The sequence below is a fragment of the Sander vitreus genome, chromosome 22 (assembly GCF_031162955.1).
Source record: "Sander vitreus isolate 19-12246 chromosome 22, sanVit1, whole genome shotgun sequence".
In the NCBI taxonomy this organism is placed as follows: Eukaryota; Metazoa; Chordata; class Actinopteri; order Perciformes; family Percidae; genus Sander; species Sander vitreus.
The window spans coordinates 12209325-12231155 of NC_135876.1; the positions used below are offsets into that span (position 1 = coordinate 12209325).

Below are 21831 nucleotides of genomic sequence, written 5' to 3' on the forward strand. Positions count from 1 at the left end.
AGTTGGAATATTTCTTGCTAACTTGTTGGCTATGGTTTGGCAAGCCAATTTAATCTTAATATCAAACGTTACTGACATTAATTTGTGGAATTGTCAAATTTTCATATCTTTATTTGCATAACCTCAAACGTGAAACAAACAGGTGTAGCTAGAACAGTTCGGCATCGTACTTATATTTATTTATAATAATTCTATATATATATATATATATATATATGTTATATACATATATATATATATATATATATATATATATATATATATATATGTAATTGTCTTTTCAATGAACCTAATGATAACTTAACATAGCCTAAGTAAATTTAAGAAGAAAGGTAGGCCTACTTAAATAAGTGTATTAGTGACGTCAACAGTGCTGCCATGCATTTTTTTTGTAAAGGTACTTTATTGTCACATACATGTAGCGAAATTGATTCTCTGCATTTAACCATAGACTGTATATAAGAAGCACCTGAAGGGAGCAATGGGCAGCCATTTACAGCGCCCAGGGACCAACTCCAGATCTGAGCCAGTGCCTTGATCAAGGGCACTGACTGGAGAACCTAGTACATGTTTTTTGACGGTGGGGGGAAACCAGAGCAAACCCACGCAACCATGGGGAGAATATACAAACTCCACAAAGAAAAGCCCGCATCGACCTGGATTCGAACCCCGAACCTTTTTGCTGTGAGGCCACAGTGCTAGCCATTGGGCCGTCATAGATAATAAAGTCAGGAAATGGAATACATCTAAGTTTATTCAATGTTTTTTTTTTTTATTCACATATGCAGTACAATGTAGGCTACAGTGAAATGTTGAATTACAAGAAAAAGAGGTTGCAAAAAGACAACAAAACAAAATGTGAATCCTTGAAATATGCAAGACATAATAATAATAATAACTTTTATGTATGACACTTTACATAATTACTGTGTCTAAGCTAAAGGAGGTTGTAGGCTGTGGTAAACAGGTGGTGTTCCAGGAGTTTTTTTTAATATGTCCAGGGATGTAGCATTTTGGATATCTGCAGGGGATTCCAGAGGGATGGGGCTGCAACACTAAAGGCTCTGTCTCCGAAGGTACAGAGACTAGTGTGGGGAATTGGAGAGCACTTTTGCATAAACAAGCCGCCTGCATAAAAATTCATAAATAATGGTGGGAAATGTTGAAAAATCATGAATCAAGAAATTTGAGGTAGGTGTGCGTGCGTGCGTGTGTGTGTGTGTGTGTGTGTGTGTGTGTGTGTGTGTGTCTGTCATTGGAATAGTATTGAGGTAAATGTGCTGCTGTGAAGAGTGAGTCATAAAGCAAATGAGCTATACAGTGTGAGGCCTCCTGAGGCACTAATCCAGCAATGTGCCAGTGGAAACAGTATGCACCAGAAAACCAAATGACCTCTAGTGGTGTGGGACATCACCCTTCTGCCTGAAATGAGATTAATCTAAACAAAAGCAGGCCAAGGATGGGGGATGGTTGGGATGATGTAGCCTACAGGTTTTTTCTACTAATGCAGTATTATTACACGCGCGCCAACCCAAGCGCGTTCACATTCATATGGCCCCCTGAAAATGCGAATCGTCCAGTGAATGGTGTGTCCACTGTGGTGGGCTTGATCACAGACAGCAATGAAAAGGCCTACCTGAAAGAAGTAGAGGACCTGACCGCTGGTGTCAAGACAACAATAATCATGAATGTCAGCTTTGGGGAAAAGCAGGGAAGGAATACGGTGGAGAGGGTCTGTTTGATTTGTGCGCTGCATACTGTGGTGAGGAAGGCAATGCGCAGAGATTTAGATTCACCTCAGTCAGACGCCTGAGGAAATTCCGGGTATCCCCTCAAATACTGAGCAAATTCTACTCCGGCTACTCCTTTGATTAAGTCATTACTTTTCAATTGTCAATTTGAAATCGACATGCAAATGTAGACTGATATTAAAAAGCACAGAAAAGTAGCATAGGCCCGGTGGAGGGAGGGGTTGCAGCGAATCAGCGTAGCAGACACTGCAGAGCGCAGGCTGTCACCTCCCCTCCGTCGAGCTGTCAGTTGACAGCAGTACACATGAACCTCAGTGCTGCAGAAGGAGTTGACACCCGTTGATTTTACGACTAAATAACCGCTCCTCGGCGTTTTAATTCAGACGGGGCAAAAACATGACAGGAAACACCCCTGTCATCTTTACGGACTGATCACAAGCGTGTAGGAGGAGGGCTGAGCCGCTTGCTAGTTGTGAGCTGCTATCTAATGTTAATAGTTAGCTTGCATGCTAATGGTAGATAGCTGGTGAACGGAGTCCGGTTCTGCTTTGTGCCGTCACGTTAGATAGCTGGCTCGCTAGCGAAGGTCGGAGGGACTAACGTTAGCTGGTAGTCAAGAGCAGTTATTAGTTATTCAGCATCCTTAATGTGTCATTTATAATTTGTTTTAAGGCTGCATAATACGTTGTGTGTTATTTGTGACGGAGCTTGACATTACTCTTGTTTTATACGTTTATTAATTTTACTGAATTTATCGTTGATGTTTGCTAGCTAGCGAGCTACTCGGCTATGCTAACGCCAGCTCAGTGATACCTCACATCGCAGGGGTGCGGAGAGCTCCAGACTAGTCAAGGAAGGAAGAGAGGTGACTTATGATGTGGGCTGAGGGAAGCGGCGGACTGTTAGGCGAAGGAGAGCAGCAGTATTAGCTTTACACATCGCGTTGTCTCATATCATTCCTTGTCAAGGTAACGTTAGGGCCATAGCGTCGGCCAAGCTGTGTGGGACAGTTGTATGAAGAAAATAATTTGGACACTTTGATTTGCGAGCTGGCTAAATGAGTAGTATTAGTATTACTGAGTCGTGAGCTGGTGGCCACTGTGCCAGCTTTAAAGGAAGACACCCTGTCAAGATTATCGCACAGACTGCAATAACCAGCCAGTTTACTTAAAGATGGCTTCGGCGAGCAGCATTGCCGCAGCTATTGCGAGCAAAACGAAGACCAAGAAAAAACACTTCGTTGCTCAGAAAGTGAAGCTCTTCCGTGCCAGCGACCCTCTGCTCAGCGTGCTTATGTGGGGAGTCAACCATTCGGTGAGTCAGACCACTTAATGTCTATATGATGATCCACAGTTATGTCTCCCTCGACCTTTGATGTGCCACATTAAGCCTTACTTGCTGTCAACTATACGTCTTTGTGTTCTTGCAGTTGATTGACACATACGAGTTGACAGCTCTGTCCAGCGGTTGGCTGTTGTGCCGTCAATGTAAATGTGTAACTAACTTCAAGTGTGCTGTACTTGTACAGCAAATCATCAGTTATGTTGCCTTGTAAAGTTACAAGCATGATATTAGTTTAGCATAATTTTGATGTATGCACTTACAAATGTATGTGTGTGTGTTTGAGCAGCGAACTCCCTTTCACTTCCTGTTGTGCATATGTAGGATAAGCTGCTAGGGGTCTATGTCATGAGAGAGCAGATCTTCCAATGCAAGACAGCTTATCTCTGCTCTCTTTCTCTTCCTTTGCCGAATAATTTCACTGGGCCAATACTCATATGTTGGAGAGAGAGAGAGCAAACTTGGCAAGCAGAGGACATCCAAATATTTCTGGCACCAAATCAAGTATTAAACCTTTTACCAATGTTTTACACACATTATTATAATGCACAAGGAGATGGCTCAATCAACAGACTATAATCTGTGGTTATTTTAGGTCCTTCACTTTTGCAACCCTGTTATTAATATATAGCCTCTCCTTCATCCTTTACTTAAATTGTTCCCAAAAATTACAACATGGTTATTACAGTAAAGCCAGCCTGTTTACTGAACGTTTTATCTGGTGTTTTGGTTGAGAAGACTTGCTTTCCAAAATGTAAACAAAAGAGCTGAGCAGTAAGTGAGCAGCATCACTTATTTATTCATTCAGTATATAAATGTCTATTCATAAGACATTGTTCCCATGGGGTAGCTAATGGTAAAAGATGACAATAGTATAGTTTATATAAAATAGAAAATAACTTTGGCCATTTTATGCAGAGTGCTGCTCTGCTTTCTTGCTCTTTTTCTGTCTGTGGTTGCCCTGCTTGTTTTTAGTTTTTAGTGGTGGTTTTTAGTAGTGGTTAACAGACAGTATGAAACACTAGAGCCAGTAGTGGCTGCTTTTGCAAATTAATTCATAATTCCTCATCTCAGTAGGAACATAAATACATATAATCTAAAGTTCCATAACAGATGTCAGCACATTAATATTGATTTTGTATTAAGGTAATGGGTCAGAGGAATACTATTTGGACATCTGTTTGCAAAAGCCTTATTATAGGTAAATTGACATTGCATAAACGCTTTGTGTAACTAAATGGCCACTGTAAACATCACTACAAAAGTGGGTTATGTCAAGGCTGCAAGCCAATTTGAACTTTCTATATACAATATAGCATACTTTGTAGACATATTATCTTGAAATGCACAATTTGTGACCACTGTTTCTCTTTGCTGATGCAATTTGACATGATGTCAGAGATTATTCCCTTTGACATATTAAATGATATTGCAGTTTTTGGCTCATTTGAGCTCTGTTTATTGTTTCATGTTGCTTTGAAAACTTATACTTACTTATAACTACGTACTAATAACCACACCTCTATTTAACATTTAAACAGTGTTACCTATGATTGATTTTTTAAGACTTAGGCCTAGTCCACACATACAAGGGTATTTTTTAAAACTGTGTTTTCCTTTGTTCACTCTCAAATAAAATCCCATCCAGACATGCACTGTTTCAAAAAATCTCTGTCCACATAAAAATACAATTGGAGCTCTGTCAAGAGCATGCCAAGCCAACAGGCAGCGATATAACCCTAGTCACGCAAATAAGAAGAAGAAGAAGAATATGATGCCTGAAGAAAAGCTGTTAACGGAAGACTACCCACCAACTAGAAGCCCATCTATCTCGTCCAAGACTGGCAACTTTGGCAACGTGGTCTGTGTCGTGGCAGTGTTAGATTATGCACTGTAGCATTGACCTCTGTAGCGCATTCTGACGCCTCCATTCTGGAATACAATGGTAGAGTAACATTATCTGTGAACATGTAAAAAGTCCTGCTAGCAAGCCTGTAACCAGTACTATTTTGGCCATGTCTGCCGTTGCAAGGAATGTCGCCTCATTTGTGAAACCTAACAAAGAAGATAACGGCGCATACTCTGACGTTACAAGCCGAAAATGTTAAAAGTCTTTACCCTGGCCAGAGATTTCCAAAAGCTCAGTTTACAGTGACCTAAAACACTGTTTGTGTATGGACGAAAGGCCAAAACGCATGCAAAAAGCTATATTTAAAAAAAAAAAATTCTGGGTAGGGCTGAACGATATGGGGAAATAATTTAATTGCGATTTTCTTTAACCAATAACCAATAAATACGAATCTTACTGATCTCCTGTAAGTAACATTATTGTAACAAATCACACAAACTAAAGTGAACACTAACTATGACTCAAAGCCTTTTTGTAAACATGTTATAAACCAATCTCACTCTTCATGCCTAAACCTAACCAACCGATCAACCAATCAGAGGTGGGACAGGCCTTCACCCGTCGCTGCGGACCATCCATTCTAGCATCAACCTTTACTTAACCCAGCAGTTGAAAAGCAAGACTCAGGAACTTTACTTGGTCTTGATGAGCTGCAGTATTATTAAGTCATGGAGAAACTCATTTACTACCCTTGACAACTTTACCACTAATTTGTTTTCTGCTCCGATCACCAACATCTGTCTGTTCTGAGCGAATCTACTGTCTCTCTCTCTATCTCTCTCACTCAACCTCACACTCACTACACACACATTACGCTACACTTACACCAATTTAATATGTACTTCAAGGCAGCGCTGCGACCGTTCACTTCAAGGCACCCTAACCCTAACCCTTGCCTAATCGTAGTGCCTTCCAGGCAGCACTGCCTGGAAGACGATGTTGGGGGCTTAAAACACCAAATACCCTTAAAGCATACAGGGCCAGGTGTTTCTGACCTGGTTGGTTAGATTGTGTAGCATTAAAAGAAATTGCCGCTTTTGCGATTTGAAAATTGCGTTCCGTTGCGATATCGATTTGAATTTGATTAATCGTTCAGTCCTAATCCTGGGCTGTTTGATGGACATTAGTGTGACGGATGCACAGTACTGATGGCACATCAATGATTGGGTCAATACTAAGCATGTAAGCTTCGTCAATTTCGACAGTACCATTTGATTTTTGGCCTAGTGTTAAGGGTGGCAGTTTAGTGTGGATTACGTAGCCTCTAGATAGCCTGGTGTATCTGAGACCAAGACAGCTAAAAATCCAAAGCTGTTATTTTGTATCTAAGCTGTAGTCTGTAGATAGATCACAGTCAGTAGAGTGAGTAATCCAGGCTCATATCATGAACTTCCTTTGGTCTGATTCAGGTGTGTGTGGACCAGTGGGCCACTCCCTCTTAACCATAATAAAAAACCACACAAGTTTGGAGAATCTACAATGTTAAACTGCTCTCTTGGATTGCATAACACAGAGCAGGACTGCCACCAGCATATTTCCTTCTTATGCCTTAGGCTACCTCCCCTGCTGTGTTTCTCACCACTTGATAAGGCACTCTGTTTGTCATACCATTGGCAACATAAAAATGACATTCCATGCCAGGTCACCAGGTTGAGCCACTGAGTGAAAATGGTGTGTGAAAATGCAGTTCGGAAGTGTTGATGTACGGTTACTTTTCAGCAGGGAGTTTGCAAAAGTAAACTAAACCTATAAATAGGACACTGCAAAGGAATGAATCAAAAGGGGAGGCTTGAGAATGCAAACACACACGTTTTGCATATCCACTGTGGCCTGTCAGTCAAAAGCATCCACTTTCTTCTGAAAACCAGACTTACTACAGTGTTATTACTCTGGGAGCACAATGGTAATACATCTGAACCTGCTAAGAAGGCAAAGTGAGTCTGTCTGCAATATGCAAGACCCTTCAAGTTATGCCCCCAGCTTCAAGGCTCACCCCTTTAAGTTACACCCCCGGCTTTAAGTTAGGCCCCTTTCGAGCTGTGGTGGCTAGTACTCAGGGTAGGGTATCGTTTAGGTTTTTTCCAATACTGGTGCTTAAACGATACTTTTAAAACGGGGCCGGGGCCTAAACGGTACCTGAACCGGTGTAAAAAATTTAATTAAGTAAAAGAGCATAAAACGACAGTCGGTCACATTAAAGATCGGCTTGTTTATTGTTCCCCGTCTGGAGCTATGTTACCTAGCCTCCACTCAGACTGTGTTGAACATCTCGTAAAAACACACAGAGATACCTGTCACTAGGCTAAATTTATGTTGGAGCAAGCCGTTAAATCACAACGTCGCATTTCGATTGGCCGTCAAAAGCCAGCCCATATGTCTTTTGAAATGTCTTTGTCTGGCAAAAGGTGTGTACAGGTAGCCAATTTTGACTTTAATCCTAATACTTTGAAATTTTGCTTGTATCCCATAGAGCCTAAAAAGGTTACACAGCTCATGGTTTTACAGAAATGGATCGAGGCCAAAGCAAAAAAAAAAAAAAAATGTCAGTGGAAATCTCAGTTGTAACCATTGAAGCTTAGTGGGTGCAAAAGCTCAAACAAAGCACAGTCTAAAAATCAATCTCAGACTCATTACAAAAGCATCCCCTGGTTCTAAGTCTGCTTGACATTCCAAATAAAGAACAGGTCTTGTCTCTCTAGGATCTATTTTTTGCTGCACTGAGTTCACAAATTACGAATCGGCTGAACATAGTAGACACTAGAGCTGTCAGTCTTCCTCTATAATACCATTCGAATTTCATTTATTTTTTTAAATATTTTTTAAATATTTGAATATTTAATGCTCATATACAGCCTGTTATTAATATGTACTACACTTAGGCTTATGCATTGTCACTGCCATTATAAGCATGTTAGCACAATGACATCATGTTAGAAAGCACAGCCGAAACGATTTGTCATAAACTAAGTAACAATAGTGTTAGCCACGATGCTAACGGCATTGATAACTAGCTAAGCCAAACGGTGCTGTCACTACTATTTTACTGATTTAAAAGCAACCTGTTTCTTGCAGATTGTCTCATTACTGAGAATACAGCTGTAAGAAGGTAATATATGAAGTCGAAGCTAACTCTGACAGCTGTAGGGCAGCTAACATTAACTTTAGCTGTCTCCATGAAGCTCCCAGCTAAGCTCATATAACTCGTGACGCAGTTAGGAAACCAGAATGAGCTAACTAATGATAACATAAGCATTTTTGGCTCGGTGGATGTCGATTTTAAAGTCATGTTAAAACTATTTCCCACCCTACTTCCGATTTCCAGCCGCAGCCTGTCACTCCCCCTGTACTAACGTTACTCGGTAGGTAACGTTAGCTCACAATGCCTTGTGTTTCTCGCTCCCGTAAGTTTTTGTTCATCAGACGTGACATGAGAAGAGGGAGATTAGCTAACGTTAGCCAACCTATTTATAAAAAAAATCACATTTGAATAGTAATTTCAGCATTCGAATAGTATTGATTTTTTTTTTTTACTATTCAAATTATATTTGTCTTTATATTCGACTTATATTCGTTCCAACAGCCCTAGTAGACACTAAGCCCAAAAGGCTCTGTAATACATCAATACATGTTTGGGCCTGCAGGAAAATTATCCTTAAAAGGCCAAAGCATCCCAGAGATGAATGAATGGCCCATTTTGTTTTTAAAAGAAAAAAGAGATCTTGGTGAAACATCTGCAGTGGGTGAATATTGCAAAACCCCTGCAGGGACACTTCACAGACTGCAGTTCTAACCCTTTTATTGTAAGTGGTGTTAACTTGTTTGACCAGACACTTGGGGACAACACAGATTATTGCAGGATTTATTGGCATGGACTTAATTCAATTACATTTTATTTATAGTATCAAATCATAACAACAGTTATCTCAAGACACTACAGATAGAGTAGGTCTAGACCACACTCTATAATTTACAAAGACCCAACAATTCCAGTAATTCCCCCAAGAGCAAGCATTTAGTGTGACAGTGGCGAGGAAAAACTCCCTTTAGGCCCTAACAGTGAAACAGAAATACTGGTTTTCACCATGACAAGCTAATTCTAAAATATTGTTTCAAGGTGCCTAACCCCTTGTGCCAGGAGTTCTGTTTCTGCAGTGGAAAATGGATCAGAATCTAGTTTACAGCTTCACCTTAACATCATTTGTGAGTCTGTAAAAGGGATGTAGTCCTGTCTGTCTGTTCTTTTTTGTAAGTTCTTGATGTGTCTGAGTCCACATCAGAATGCATTCCACTGTTGCTTTTGAGTAGATTTGTCACTAGCTGGAAAGCTGCATTGTCACAGTTTAAGGCACCCACTGTGTAATCATAGTTTTGAGTTCAGCTGCTCCTAACCTGCTGTTGCATGCCACCTGCTCCTGCCCTTTTAAAGTAAAGATTATTATGTTGAGTTGATGTTTCACATGTTTGTTTTATTATCACAGGCATAGAGACAGTAAATTGATTGTAACAAATGTATCTTTATTGTTATTAAGTACATTGCCACTTAAGGGACCTTTTCAAGAAAAAGCAGGCCTTTTGATTAGTAGAAGCTGAAAAGTGTGAGTTGGTAGAAAGCAAGTCTTTATTAGTTTCCCTCTTATCATACAAATAGCAAATGAAAAATAACTATTTTCTGATATTTTCCCACAAGACTTTAGTGTAGGCAAATCGTATGCAAGTCTTAATTTTAAGTCTTTCCTTAGGTTTTACTTTAAGTTTTTCATTCTTTACTTTCTGTACCTCCATTAAACTCTCCTCACCCTGCAGGTTCATTCAGTATTTTGGTCATAGCACCTTTTTGTGTCATCGTTTCTGTCTGGCTCACTTTCATTCCCTGTCCCCCTCTCTTTTCCCTTTTTTGTGTCCTGCCTGTCTATCTGACTCAGAGTAGCTGTGTCTAGTTCTGTGGATTGCATAAGATTCTATAAATATCTGCATTAGTGACCTACAGCTAATATGTGTGATGATTATGGGTGAGGAAATCCAAAAAGCTGAAGCCTCACATCTTGGCACCCTGAGGCAATGACAGGAACTCTTGTAGTTCCGTTCCAGTTTGTGTCTCAAAAAAACTTTTATTAAACAAAACAAAAATTAGTTCGCTCCTGCATGCAAACATGTAGGCCTATGCACGTGCCTATAGTACTTGTGTGTGTGTGTGTGTGTGTGTGTGTGTTTCTCTAGCCACAGTGCCATGGGCCCGTGGCACACTCCTTGCCCAGATGCGATGCGGCGTATTGCCGAGCAGCTTGATTCACTCAACAGGACTGGCTATATACCATAAGCCTGTTTGTTGCTCAGTCAGTCTAAACCACTATATCCTTTAATAGCTGGCCTTTCATAGCACTGACCTAACAGACTTGCTGAGCTGTCTGCATGTGTGTGTACCTCTTGATGACAACTATAATTTCTGTGTAATCTTTTTTCACCTTAGTCCTTTGTCATTTAGTGTTTAAACACAGATAGGAGCATGTCTGTTGTAAGAACTTAGCTCTGAAGGAGATGCTGACATTGAATAATGTTTGTCTTATTTATACACAGGCTTGGTATACCTTGCATAGTCTAATGTAGTCTAAGACTTAGAAACACACATGTCCTTATTTCAGCTCTTTAATCAGAATCAGCTTTAATGGCCAAGTAAGTGTAAACACATACAAGGAATTTTAATCCGGATTTTTGTTGCTCTCTATGTACATACACAGAAATAGACACATGGCTAAAAACAACAAAAAAGCTGAACAAGGTAAACATACACATTTGACTACTATGTACCAATATAATTATGTATATAAAAAGTGCATAATACATAGACATACATACATACACACATGTCAACAAACTATGAGGATTGTAAACAGTAAGTGTGTGTGATTATGTGGCTGACTGACTAAAATAGACTTGAATGAGCTGTTGGTGTCTGATGTAAATGCAGACGTCTCACTATTCAAGATGACTACCATAAGCTTTTAAGTACCCCGCAGATCTCTTACTCAGGTAGTTGGTTGCATTTGTCTAAGGCCCTGTTTCTCTCTGTGTCTCTGTCTCTCTGACTAGCACACACACCCATAGATGCAGCAGTCTTTTTACTTTACCACTGCTCTACTTTTGTCATCAGTGTGTCCTCATTATGGCTGACCTCTCTATGCTGTGGTTGTGAGCAGAGGGAGTAATGGGAGTAAGGGCTACCCCTGACACTAAAGTTGTCAAAGCTGCTCCACAGAACTAGTTCACATACAGGCTGTAATGGTCACATTTTTAGTTAAATTGTGAGGGACTGATCATTGGGTGTGGTTTAAAGCAGATGTATCAGTACTCATTCTAGGCATTAAACTAGTACTACACTAGTAATAATATTAACGGTACAGTGATTTCAGCTTTACTGATAATTGTAAATTTCCTATTCTTTATTTTTTTTTACTACCCACTCTATTTTGCTACAATTAAGTTTACGGGCAAGCCAATGAATCTGTGATACCCACACCCAGCTAGCATTGTTGTTCTGTGTTTAGGGCTTTCCACCTAAAAGGTCTTGATTTGGTTTCTAGGGAAAGATTTATTCTTATTTATGTGGATATTGTTAAATTGTGACATACTATGAATGGTTCTGGGATTTTTAACAGGTCAGGTGATGATGTAATAGCCTTGTTAAGTGGTCAGTGAAAGGGCGAGTACACACGTAATACAATGTACTACAGCTATATGTGACCTTTGATGCTCACTGTCTGCCTGTTAAAGGGCATATCTCCATTAAGCTGGGTGTATACTGCATGTGATTGTCGTTGTGGTTTATATATTGTCTGTCATGTTGTGGTCAACAAATATTCCACCACATAAATTGATTAAAGCTCAGTGGTGTTTGTGTATTTGAGCCATGCCTTAAAAGTGCAGGACTGATGATATTAAGTAAGTGACTTTGAGAAAACATTTTGATGTGTAGGCTGATTAGTTTGGAAGCTGTTGCTTTATAAAAAATACAGCAGCAAATACTGCTGTGCTGCATTGATTGGAGCACAGCTTTTACCAGATTGCAAAACCACACTCCCTCCTAGTATGTTTACACCTCTACATATTGGTTAATTGCATGATCAGTCAGTCTTGATTACACTTTAATTAGAGCCACTTAGACGGTAATGTTTTGTAAATTGGCATAGAGGAAGTGCACACTAACACTGCATGCTATCAAGAAGTTGTTTCTTCTGAGCACATGTCCCATTCCCCCACATAATTGACAGCTTGACACTAGTGCATTGGGCATGCTGTAAGATGACTCCAATGGAAAACAGGCCTACTGTATATTATATGATGATGATGTTCTCTCTCTTCTCTGGCTCTCACTTGTTACAAGTTTTTCCCAACGCTTCTGTTTATCTTTACATTTAAGATTTGCCTTGTAAGACATGTTTGTCTTAAAAAGTCGGCTCCTCTTCTAAGGTGATAAATCTCCCATATTGGCTGTTGTGTTTCTTCAATTAAACCACTAATATTATTGTTTTTTAATTGGCATTGGTCCAGGTTGGTTTCATGCTACCTTAAAGGAAGAATTGCAAGAGCAGAAGGCAACCTTTAGCTGTATACATTTAAAAAGTGACTGGACTCACGATGAAAGATTGTATTGGGGTGACACCTGTCTAATTGAAAATATACCCATAAGTTCGAGACACTGATATCTAGTCTTATAATCACGATATAATATTGATATATTGCCCAGCCCTAATTGGGACCCAAAAGTAAGATGTGGGAGTGTAAAAATGGGTAGAGAACAGGGCTGTTGCATTATACTTATATCCTGGCTAAATGGCTGTTGAAATATAGAATGCCATTTCAGTGTCTGTTAAACTGATGATTTGTGATTGATTCTGTTTTCTTGTGCTTGTGGCTACATTGTGGCTTTGTTGAATTACAGTTTTGTAAAGTAAGATATTAAAATATATGGGATTTTCAGTTAGTAAATACAGATACCAATCCTGGATGAGGACCAATCCAGGCTTCTTCTTTTTTTTCTTGTATTGGTGACACTGAGGCAAGTGAACCATGGAGCACACAATATAGAAAAACATGACGGTCAAAGTTTTCCTGTTCTATGTCAAACATCTCCCTCCCTCCTGGTGGCATGCCTGATTAGTCTTGCTTCTTTCCTTTGGGAAAGGTTTCTCTCCATATTTTCATTACCCTTCTATATCTTGCACCTAAGAAATGACCTAGTCCTTTATATTATTAGATCCAGATTGTGTTACAATCTCACTGCCGTCTACACTATCATTGGATTGCCATCTGCTAAGAGCGAGTAATCTATCATTGTCATTGTTCAAAAAGATAAGCCTATGCCATGCTGCTGACAGAGCACGCTGTCTTCACCAACTTCCTGTCCAATGGAGCAAAAACACACGCTTGCTTCACACTGGGCCGGAAAACAAGTCATCATCACCATGGAGACAAACAGGAAGTGGTGGTGTGAAATTTGTCTGCAAGTTTGATAGCTGCAGGAAGATAGTCAGAAATGCTGGAGGCATCTGATAAAACAAAACATGAGAGCTACACTTTGCTCAAGATAGAAATGATGACAAGAGCCTAGCAGATGAAATAGGAGTACTAATTAACTTGATGTAGATTAGGTACTCCAGGGGACAGTTATGGCAATGTACTGGATTAGTTGTACCTCCATGTAGGTGTCTGCAAAAATTGTAGGCAGCAGGGCAATGCAACAGTGTTAAAAATAATTGCTGTACCTACCATCCAAACCAAAAAATGGTACATAATAGTGACTGTCAAAGCAAAACATATTGTGAAAATAGCTAGTCATTCTGAATTAGACTCTCACTTGTGCTCTGTTTACAGTTTTTTAGGTTAGCATGAATTTAATTTTAGGAAGAGGAACATTTGCCAGTACAAAATAACAGTACAGTACAAAATACTTGCAGAAGTGGAGTTTGAGGATATTTCAGACCGATGTACATTGCTTTCTGGGCCTACTTGAGGTAACAATACTTACGTCTTTTTATCTAACAGACATTTTCACACCATTTGTGTGTGCCTGCATATACACTAGTGTCTTTGCATACGTGCATGTCTGCTTGATAAGATCAGGCATTGTCTCTGTGCTTGTGTGAAACACAGCTTTGTTGATTAGGCGACATCTCCCCACTGAGTACCCAGGATGCATCTGTGCTATAGCATCACTGTGGTGCCTGTCACACTAGGGCACTGAAACATACTCGGATATGGCGTCTGTGGACTTGGATCCTCTGCTTGCTCTGTCTCTCTAATGCCCTCCTTTCCATATCTTCTTTTTTTCTCTGATATGTTTTTCATATAGGTTTTCTTCCTGTTAATTTATCTTCTGTTGCACACGATGCACAGTAATTCTATGTTCTCATGCTTCTCTTTTCTTTTCATTTGCTTAAAAGCTTACAATAATCCATGGCCGGGGTTGGTTCAGTGGGTAGAGCAGGCGCACATATACTGAGAGGTTTATGCCTCGACGCAGAGGCCCAGGGTTCGAATCCAACCTGTGACGATTTCCTGCATGTCTTCCCCCTCTCTCTCCCCTTTCTCACCTAGCTGTCCTATCAAATAAAGGCGGAAAACCCCAACAAATAATCTTAAAAAAAAAAAGAAAAGTAAAAAAAAAAGCTTACAATAATCCCAGAGGATATTTAAAGTCCAGATATATTCAGTTTAAATTGTAGCACTCATCTGTAGTAAGACAACATTAAAGTGCTGTACGTAAAGTAAACAGCCTTATTCTTGAAATGCTACTGTGCACAATTTATGCATGTTTGCTGAGCTGGTAAAAGGCAAAGTTGTAATAGTGTACAAAGGCAGACCTTTGCACATCACTGGACAAGCTTTTGCAGACTTCAGCATTAAGATTTGTTTTACATTTGACCAGTCAAGCCAGTGGGTCAGAGTTTGTTTTTTACACACACACGATTTCAGTATTGACCGAAATAATCGTGATTATATTTTTTTCCATAATCAAGCAGCCCTATGCCAAATTGCTTTCAAGGGTTAGTCAATCATGCTGTGGCCATTCTCTGCACCATCTGCCCTAATACTCCTGCAGCATTACAGGGCCATAGTCAGTCCGCACAAGTAAAAATTTTGGCTACCTTCTTTAATGCAGCTGCTGGAATTGTGATATTATGACACCACCTCTTGTCTGTCTGCACACTCCTAGCTGTGAGCAATGTATACAGCTTAAACTACATTTGGGACTGGACTGTAGACACACACACACACACACACACACACACACACACACACACACAGAGGCATGTTTCTTGATTAATGTTATTGTCAATCAAATTTTTGTGTTTGAGTTTTTGTGTTTGAGTTCATTCAGTGCACCTACATTGCACCTACAGTGTGCTCGGTGGAATGACTGGTTATTAATAGATTCAAGCAATCTGCCAGCACTCCTGCCTGCGCACGCACGCACGCACGCACACACACACACACACACACACACACACACATAGCATATTTGTATCAAGCTGTGCCTGAGTCACAACACATGTCAGGTCTACGTATTGCAGCAATGTTCCGTATGTGTAAGAAGCCCGCTGTTTACTCAGTGTGTAAGGTTTATTGAAGTGTTCTATAATTTTGCATTTTGTTGGATGCTATCATGACCATAAATGTGCAATCAATTGTAATCATGTAAGTCATATAATCAAGTGTTAAGTCTTAATCACCTGATAGTCCACAACATCTTGTTTATGTATTTTCATAAAAACATAAAACATAACCAATCTGGAAACTCCAGGTAAACTTTAGTGGTTCTAACTAGAGATGGCCCAATACCATTTTTTGCTTCCCGATACCGATTCTGATACCTGAACTTGCGTATAGGCCGATACCGAGTACCGATCCGATACCAGTGTGTCATATATTTTATTATGTTTTAACAACTGTATACTACTATCCCTGTATGGATGTGATATTATTTCTATCTTTGTTGTCGGTCTGGCTCAGGTTAAACTCTTTGTGAAACATGAATGCCACAGAATTGTCTTTTATTATTTCAGTTATAACGGAAAAAGAATATAAATAAACTACTTTAACGTAGATTTTCTTTAGGGCTTTATTACGTGGTATTGGATCGGTGCATAAATTCCAGTACTTCCCGATACCGATACCAGCGTTTTAGGCAGTATCGGAGCCGGCTCTGATACTGCCTAAAACATCTCTAGTTCTAACACTGCCTTAATTGTCCTCAATTGTTTGTGACACATCATTTATCTGAAAAGAGAGTAAGATGTGAGCATAGAAAAAAATTAATGCTCTATTTTAGCTAATGCCACACTCACTAACTGATTTAAAAAATAAATTTCAACATTGTTAAAAAACATTTTTATCATACAATATTTATGTATAGTAATATATAGTTGTTTTTTTTTTGTATTTAATATTTATTTGTCATTTAAGTTATGCACATAAAGAGAAACGTCATCACTAGGGGTGTGCTTCTCTCCCTTATAAGACGATCCGATGTAAGTATCTAGATTAGGGATCGACCGATACTGGTTTTTCAAGGCAGTTACGATACAGATTATTAGTAATTTATGAAACTGATAACCGATATTTGGAACCAATATGCATTTACAGTGAAAATACAAATCTTTACCTCAAAATTAAGATTTTGGAATGTTACAAAATCCAACACAAAACTTTGTACTTTAAGCAATTATTTAATAAATTAGTAACTTTCAACATAATACACAGTATACTGTTGTGGGCGGGACATTAAGTCAGACTCAGTGGTGAGTGAAACCGAAGCAGAGGGACAGACACAGAGCTGTAGCGGAGCCAAAGTAGCGCACTTTTTAATTAATTACCTTTATCGGTTATCAGGCAAATAAAACGCAGATATCGATAATCTGCAAACTGCCAAAAAACAGGGCCGATAATCGGTCTATCCCTAATCTAGATGCATCATGGGCTACGATACGGTTAAGGGACGATACATTTCAATATGAAACGATTCAGTGCGATTTGGATTGATGTTGAAACGATTCAGTGCGATACGATGAGATACAGTTTAATCTGATAGATACAGTTAATATTTGTTTACTTTACACACATTAATTTCCCATTATAAATTAAAATAAGCCAATTCTACAAAAGAAGCATTACCTACCTTCAAAACAATATATATTTTGTAACTGGGACCAGGGAATAGCAAAGCTAGGACATGCTAATAGTATACACTGTAACTTCAATTTAATTAGCTAGCCACTTATAACCAAATAACATCCACATCAGCTCCATGTTAAATGAAACTTCCTCCTTGCTGCTGTAATCTTAGAGACAGTAACTCAAACACAGGTCCACGTTACACAGACATTGTGAGGACTCCAATAGTAATCATACATTATTATGTGGGTATACATGTGAGCACAATATAACTGTTGTGAGCGTTAGCATGTGGCTAGCGGAATTTTATGCTAATGCAACTGAACATCTTAGAACATATAAACGTCAATATTAACTTAAAACACCCAAATACATATATATTTATACCAGTCTACTCACATGTTTATAAAACACACACATGGATGGATGACTGACAGACGCAGCTGGTACGAATTACAATATCCAATCTATAGTAGTTTCTTCTTTCTTCTTTTTTGCATCGTGAACACACTCAAACTAGAAGATTAGAAAATAGCAGTGCATCACAGACAGCAGGATATTAAGATTATCTGTCCTGCAGGAGTGACACATAACCATCCTTTTACTCATACATACATCTCTCTCACTCTCACTCTCACTCACACTCCTCTCTGCAAGTCCTCATCCTGTCATCTTGTCCTTAATCTGTATGTTAAAAACACCTTAAAGCTTCAGCAGTTCTGGCAACATTTCCACTCGCCTTTTCCCTTCAGCTGTCCTTTAACCCTGTAGGCTACATCATCCTGAAAGTCTGGGAACTGCTCTCATCACCAGGTGTTCTGTGCCGAAGATCGGTATTGATTGATGACCTGAACCAGATCTCTTGGCCTGAATCATAAATTTGCCCTAATAACCTGGGCTTCTTTGATTGGGTGAAAAACCTCCTTAGTTCATCCTTGTGCCTGTTATGGTTGCAAAGACCCACTACCAGGCTTGCATCTGATGTTGTGTTGTCCAAAGCATGTAAATGTTCTATGTTTTTTTCACTTTAGGTTTTGCCACTGCACTTACAGGGATTCCTGTCAGTGTTGATCCCACTGATCACCACCTTATGTTTATCAGTGGTAATGATTGATAATCTTTGTCTAGGGCTTGCCTCAGTGAGATGCTCTTTTTTTCCCTCAGTATCCCAAGGCTTAAATTCCTAACTTCCAGCATTTCTAATGTGACATGTGATTTTACCGACATGTTTTAGACTGCTTTGTGTTGCTAGATACATTACTGATCTCTCCTTCTTTCTGTTTTTTTTCCCTGCCCAGATAAATGAGTTAAGCCATGTTCAGATTCCCATCATGCTTATGCCAGACGACTTCAAGGCCTATTCTAAGATCAAAGTGGACAACCACCTCTTCAACAAGTAAGATCTTCTTATATAAATTATATTATTTTTGTATTTCACAAAACATTCTGTGAAATATTATTTAGGACCTAGAACATCTCATAAACTCCATCACTTGTGTTTTTCTCTGTTTTTTCTTCTTTCTTTTTTTTATATACACACAGGGAGAACATGCCCAGCCATTTCAAGTTCAAGGAGTACTGCCCTCTGGTGTTTCGAAACCTCAGAGAGAGGTTTGGCATTGATGATCAGGACTTCTTGGTATGAAAAGCCTAGCAACATTACTACCACTTATGGGTCAAATATTTTTTTGTTATCTTTATAGTACTAGATTAGTGTGAATTGCCACGTGAGAAAGTGCCAACTCTTAAACAGTGATGATTATACAGGCAACACATTATCCTTAAATGTATCTGAACCTTATGTATCCAATAAATGTAACCCTCTGGTGCTACAAGCTCATTACAACACTATTTCAAAACTAATTTGATCACAGTCTTAACTAGGGAATTGTTGTGCTTTTTCTTTTCCCTCTTTGTTATAACCTTGATTTACTTTATGTTCCACTCCCTAGTAAATCTCCTCTACCAGTGCAGGCAATGAGTTGCAGTATTTAGAGGTGGTGGTGTCCCAGCTCAGTGCAGCTGTCCTCCTCTCATATTTACATTAGGGTTCGGCTGGCTGCAGTGAGTGGGCAGTTGGGGGTGTTAAGACACTGGCCAGTGCAAAGGAATGTCGTGACATTCTCAACATTAAACTATTTCCTTCATGAGGCATTAGGCGCATTGTGGTCAAAAAGGTTTATCGGTTTTGCCTTGCTCTAAAAGCCTCTTGGTATTATTTTTAATTACATAGGTAATATTCCTCATTACTAACAGCCAATGGGTACCACAAGCTGCAGGCTCTTTTGATGACATGCACAGTAACCATTATTTTAATGAGCAGTGCTACCAGTATTAAATTCAGTTTTGGGAGGGTAAATGAAGTGCAAACAGATCCACTTTTTTCCCTACATTATGATAAATACCTGTTGGAGAAAATGACTAACTAAAACAAAAACATTCTGATTTTACTTTAAAAGCTTTTCATCTATGCCAGCCTCAGGCAAAGCACCTCTTTAACATTTTCAGCCTGTGACAAAAAAAACCTTCAATGTTACACCAGGACCTGGACTGTAAGTAGGCTTCTAATGCCTTGTTTCCACCAAGCAGTCCGGTTAAGTTTGTTACACACTAGAACAGTTATTTTTGCGTTTCCGTTGTCAAAAGTTGTGGATGGTACCAATAGAACCATTCCATTCTATTCTTTTTTTTTTTTTTTTTTATACCTATCTGTTGAAGTACCTAGCACACTAATCCGATACTAGAAGGTGGAGCTAGGCGTTCCTTTGCATCGTCGGTAAAGAGGAAATAAAGCGGGAGCTGGATGGAGCAGTGAAGACTAAAAAGGTTTTTCAGCTTGTTTCTCAGTGCAAGGCTCTCCATGGGTCTTACCATCCGTTAACAACCCCGACTACATTTAAGAGTACAGTCTGCGGTGGAAACGCAAATCAGATCTAGTGTTTAGGTACATGTTCGTACAGATTACGGTTCTAAAGGTCCTCCTCTTTAGGTTGCACCTCATAGGTTAGTCCTCACTTTGCAATACATGCGATACAGCCTATGACTTGAAGAGGGGAGAGTGAGCTGAGGGCAGAGGACATGAGGAATTCTTGGAGAATGAGGCATTGAGCCAGGGGTGTTGGATCAGGTTACTGTTGAGCTCCAAAGTCTGGTCAGCAGCTGTGTGTGTGTGTGTGTGTGTGTGTGTGTGTGTGTGTGTGTGTGTGTGTGTGTGTGTGTGTGTGTGTGTGTGTGTGTGTGTGTGTGTGTGTGTGTGTGTGTGTGTGTGTGTGGGGGTGGGGGTTTAGACAGAGAGCAGGCGTAGTGGTCAGAACCCCACATGTTTAGAGTGGAAGATGGTCCGACAACAACAGGGTCGAGGCAGGACTATTTCAACCAACTGAGAAAATTGTTGCACGAGCAGTGATTTAAACATAAGATGTCAATATGGATTCTGACTCATAGTTAAATAAGCATTTTTCAACAAAATGTTTTTCGGTATTTAGTGAGACAGACCGATTTTTATCTTGGCTTTCTGAAGGCAGTGCAAATAATGCACGTGCATCAAGTGTGACAGCTAATCATATCTCAGTGTGTACATCCTGATAAACATTATTCAGTACCTTCTATGTTTGCTCTGTGTGTTTTCAGAACTCTCTGACACGCAGTGCTCCCTTGAACAGTGACGCCCAGGGACGGAGCGGGGCCCGCTTCCATACCTCTTATGACAAACGCTACGTCATCAAGACCATCAGCAGCGAGGATGTTGCGGAGATGCATAACATTCTGAAGAAATATCATCAGGTGATCTTACAATATTTTATATAAATGCAAGCCTTGATTGTTCCATAAGATAGGCTTTCTAAAATGGTGTCTTTGGTAGACTCTAAACTCTAAAAATGTTACCCCACTAAAACCCTCTTCTGATACAAACACATCTCTTAGGGGGACCACACAGGACTTCAGAGACACTGTCTTTCTTTCTGATTTGTTTGAAGGAGCTAGTAAAAAATGGGACTACATTATAAACACACATGCAGAATTTGAATATTTGTCTATACCCCTTTTTGTCAACCTAAATTACAAACTGACACACAGGCCTACAGCACGCACAAGTCAAGGACCTTTTACCCAGTGCGTCAACATCAGTGATGCAATTTTACAACTTTTGCTACCTATTGATTTTGGATTGGTCAATACATTTCAAAAAGCGTCAGGGTACAGATTTATATGATATCCCAGGACAGTTATTTCAGTATGTTAGAGCCCTCTATTTATCTCTGTCTTTTTTTTTTTAATCACAGAATGACACTAAGTCTTAAAGGGATCATGTTGTGCTTTATAACATTTCTTTGTTAATTTCTTACCGTCTCCCCTCTAATGCAGGCAGTAAGCATACATTGTGACCATAAAAGGGCAATAAATTCATATTCCTCACTTTCTTTTGGTAGTTCATCGTGGAGTGCCATGGCAACACACTGCTGCCTCAGTTTCTGGGGATTTACCGGCTCACCGTGGATGGAGATGAGACCTACATGATTGTTACACGCAATGTCTTCTCTCACCGCCTTTCCGTCTACAAAAAATATGATCTCAAGGTAGGAGGGGAAAACGGATCAAGAAAAGGACCTGTTTTCACTGATCCTTTGAGCTTTTGGTGCAAGAACAAAAAAATTATGTTTA

The 21831-nt window shown here is 39.6% G+C and overlaps 1 protein-coding gene across 2 annotated transcripts in view; it reads left to right on the plus strand.

Annotated features, from left to right (window-relative positions):
• The first annotated feature begins 2035 nt into the window (after nucleotides 1-2035).
• The window catches only part of pip4k2aa (phosphatidylinositol-5-phosphate 4-kinase, type II, alpha a), a 32637-nt gene continuing 12841 nt past the window's right edge, over nucleotides 2036-21831 (plus strand). For both annotated transcript variants that reach the window (XM_078281216.1, XM_078281217.1), the window contains exons 1-5: nucleotides 2036-3065; nucleotides 18468-18565; nucleotides 18712-18808; nucleotides 20800-20952; nucleotides 21600-21746. In XM_078281216.1, coding sequence (XP_078137342.1) covers nucleotides 2925-3065; nucleotides 18468-18565; nucleotides 18712-18808; nucleotides 20800-20952; nucleotides 21600-21746 — 636 coding nt within the window. In that variant the 5' untranslated portion in view covers nucleotides 2036-2924. The remainder of the gene's footprint in view (nucleotides 3066-18467; nucleotides 18566-18711; nucleotides 18809-20799; nucleotides 20953-21599; nucleotides 21747-21831) is intronic.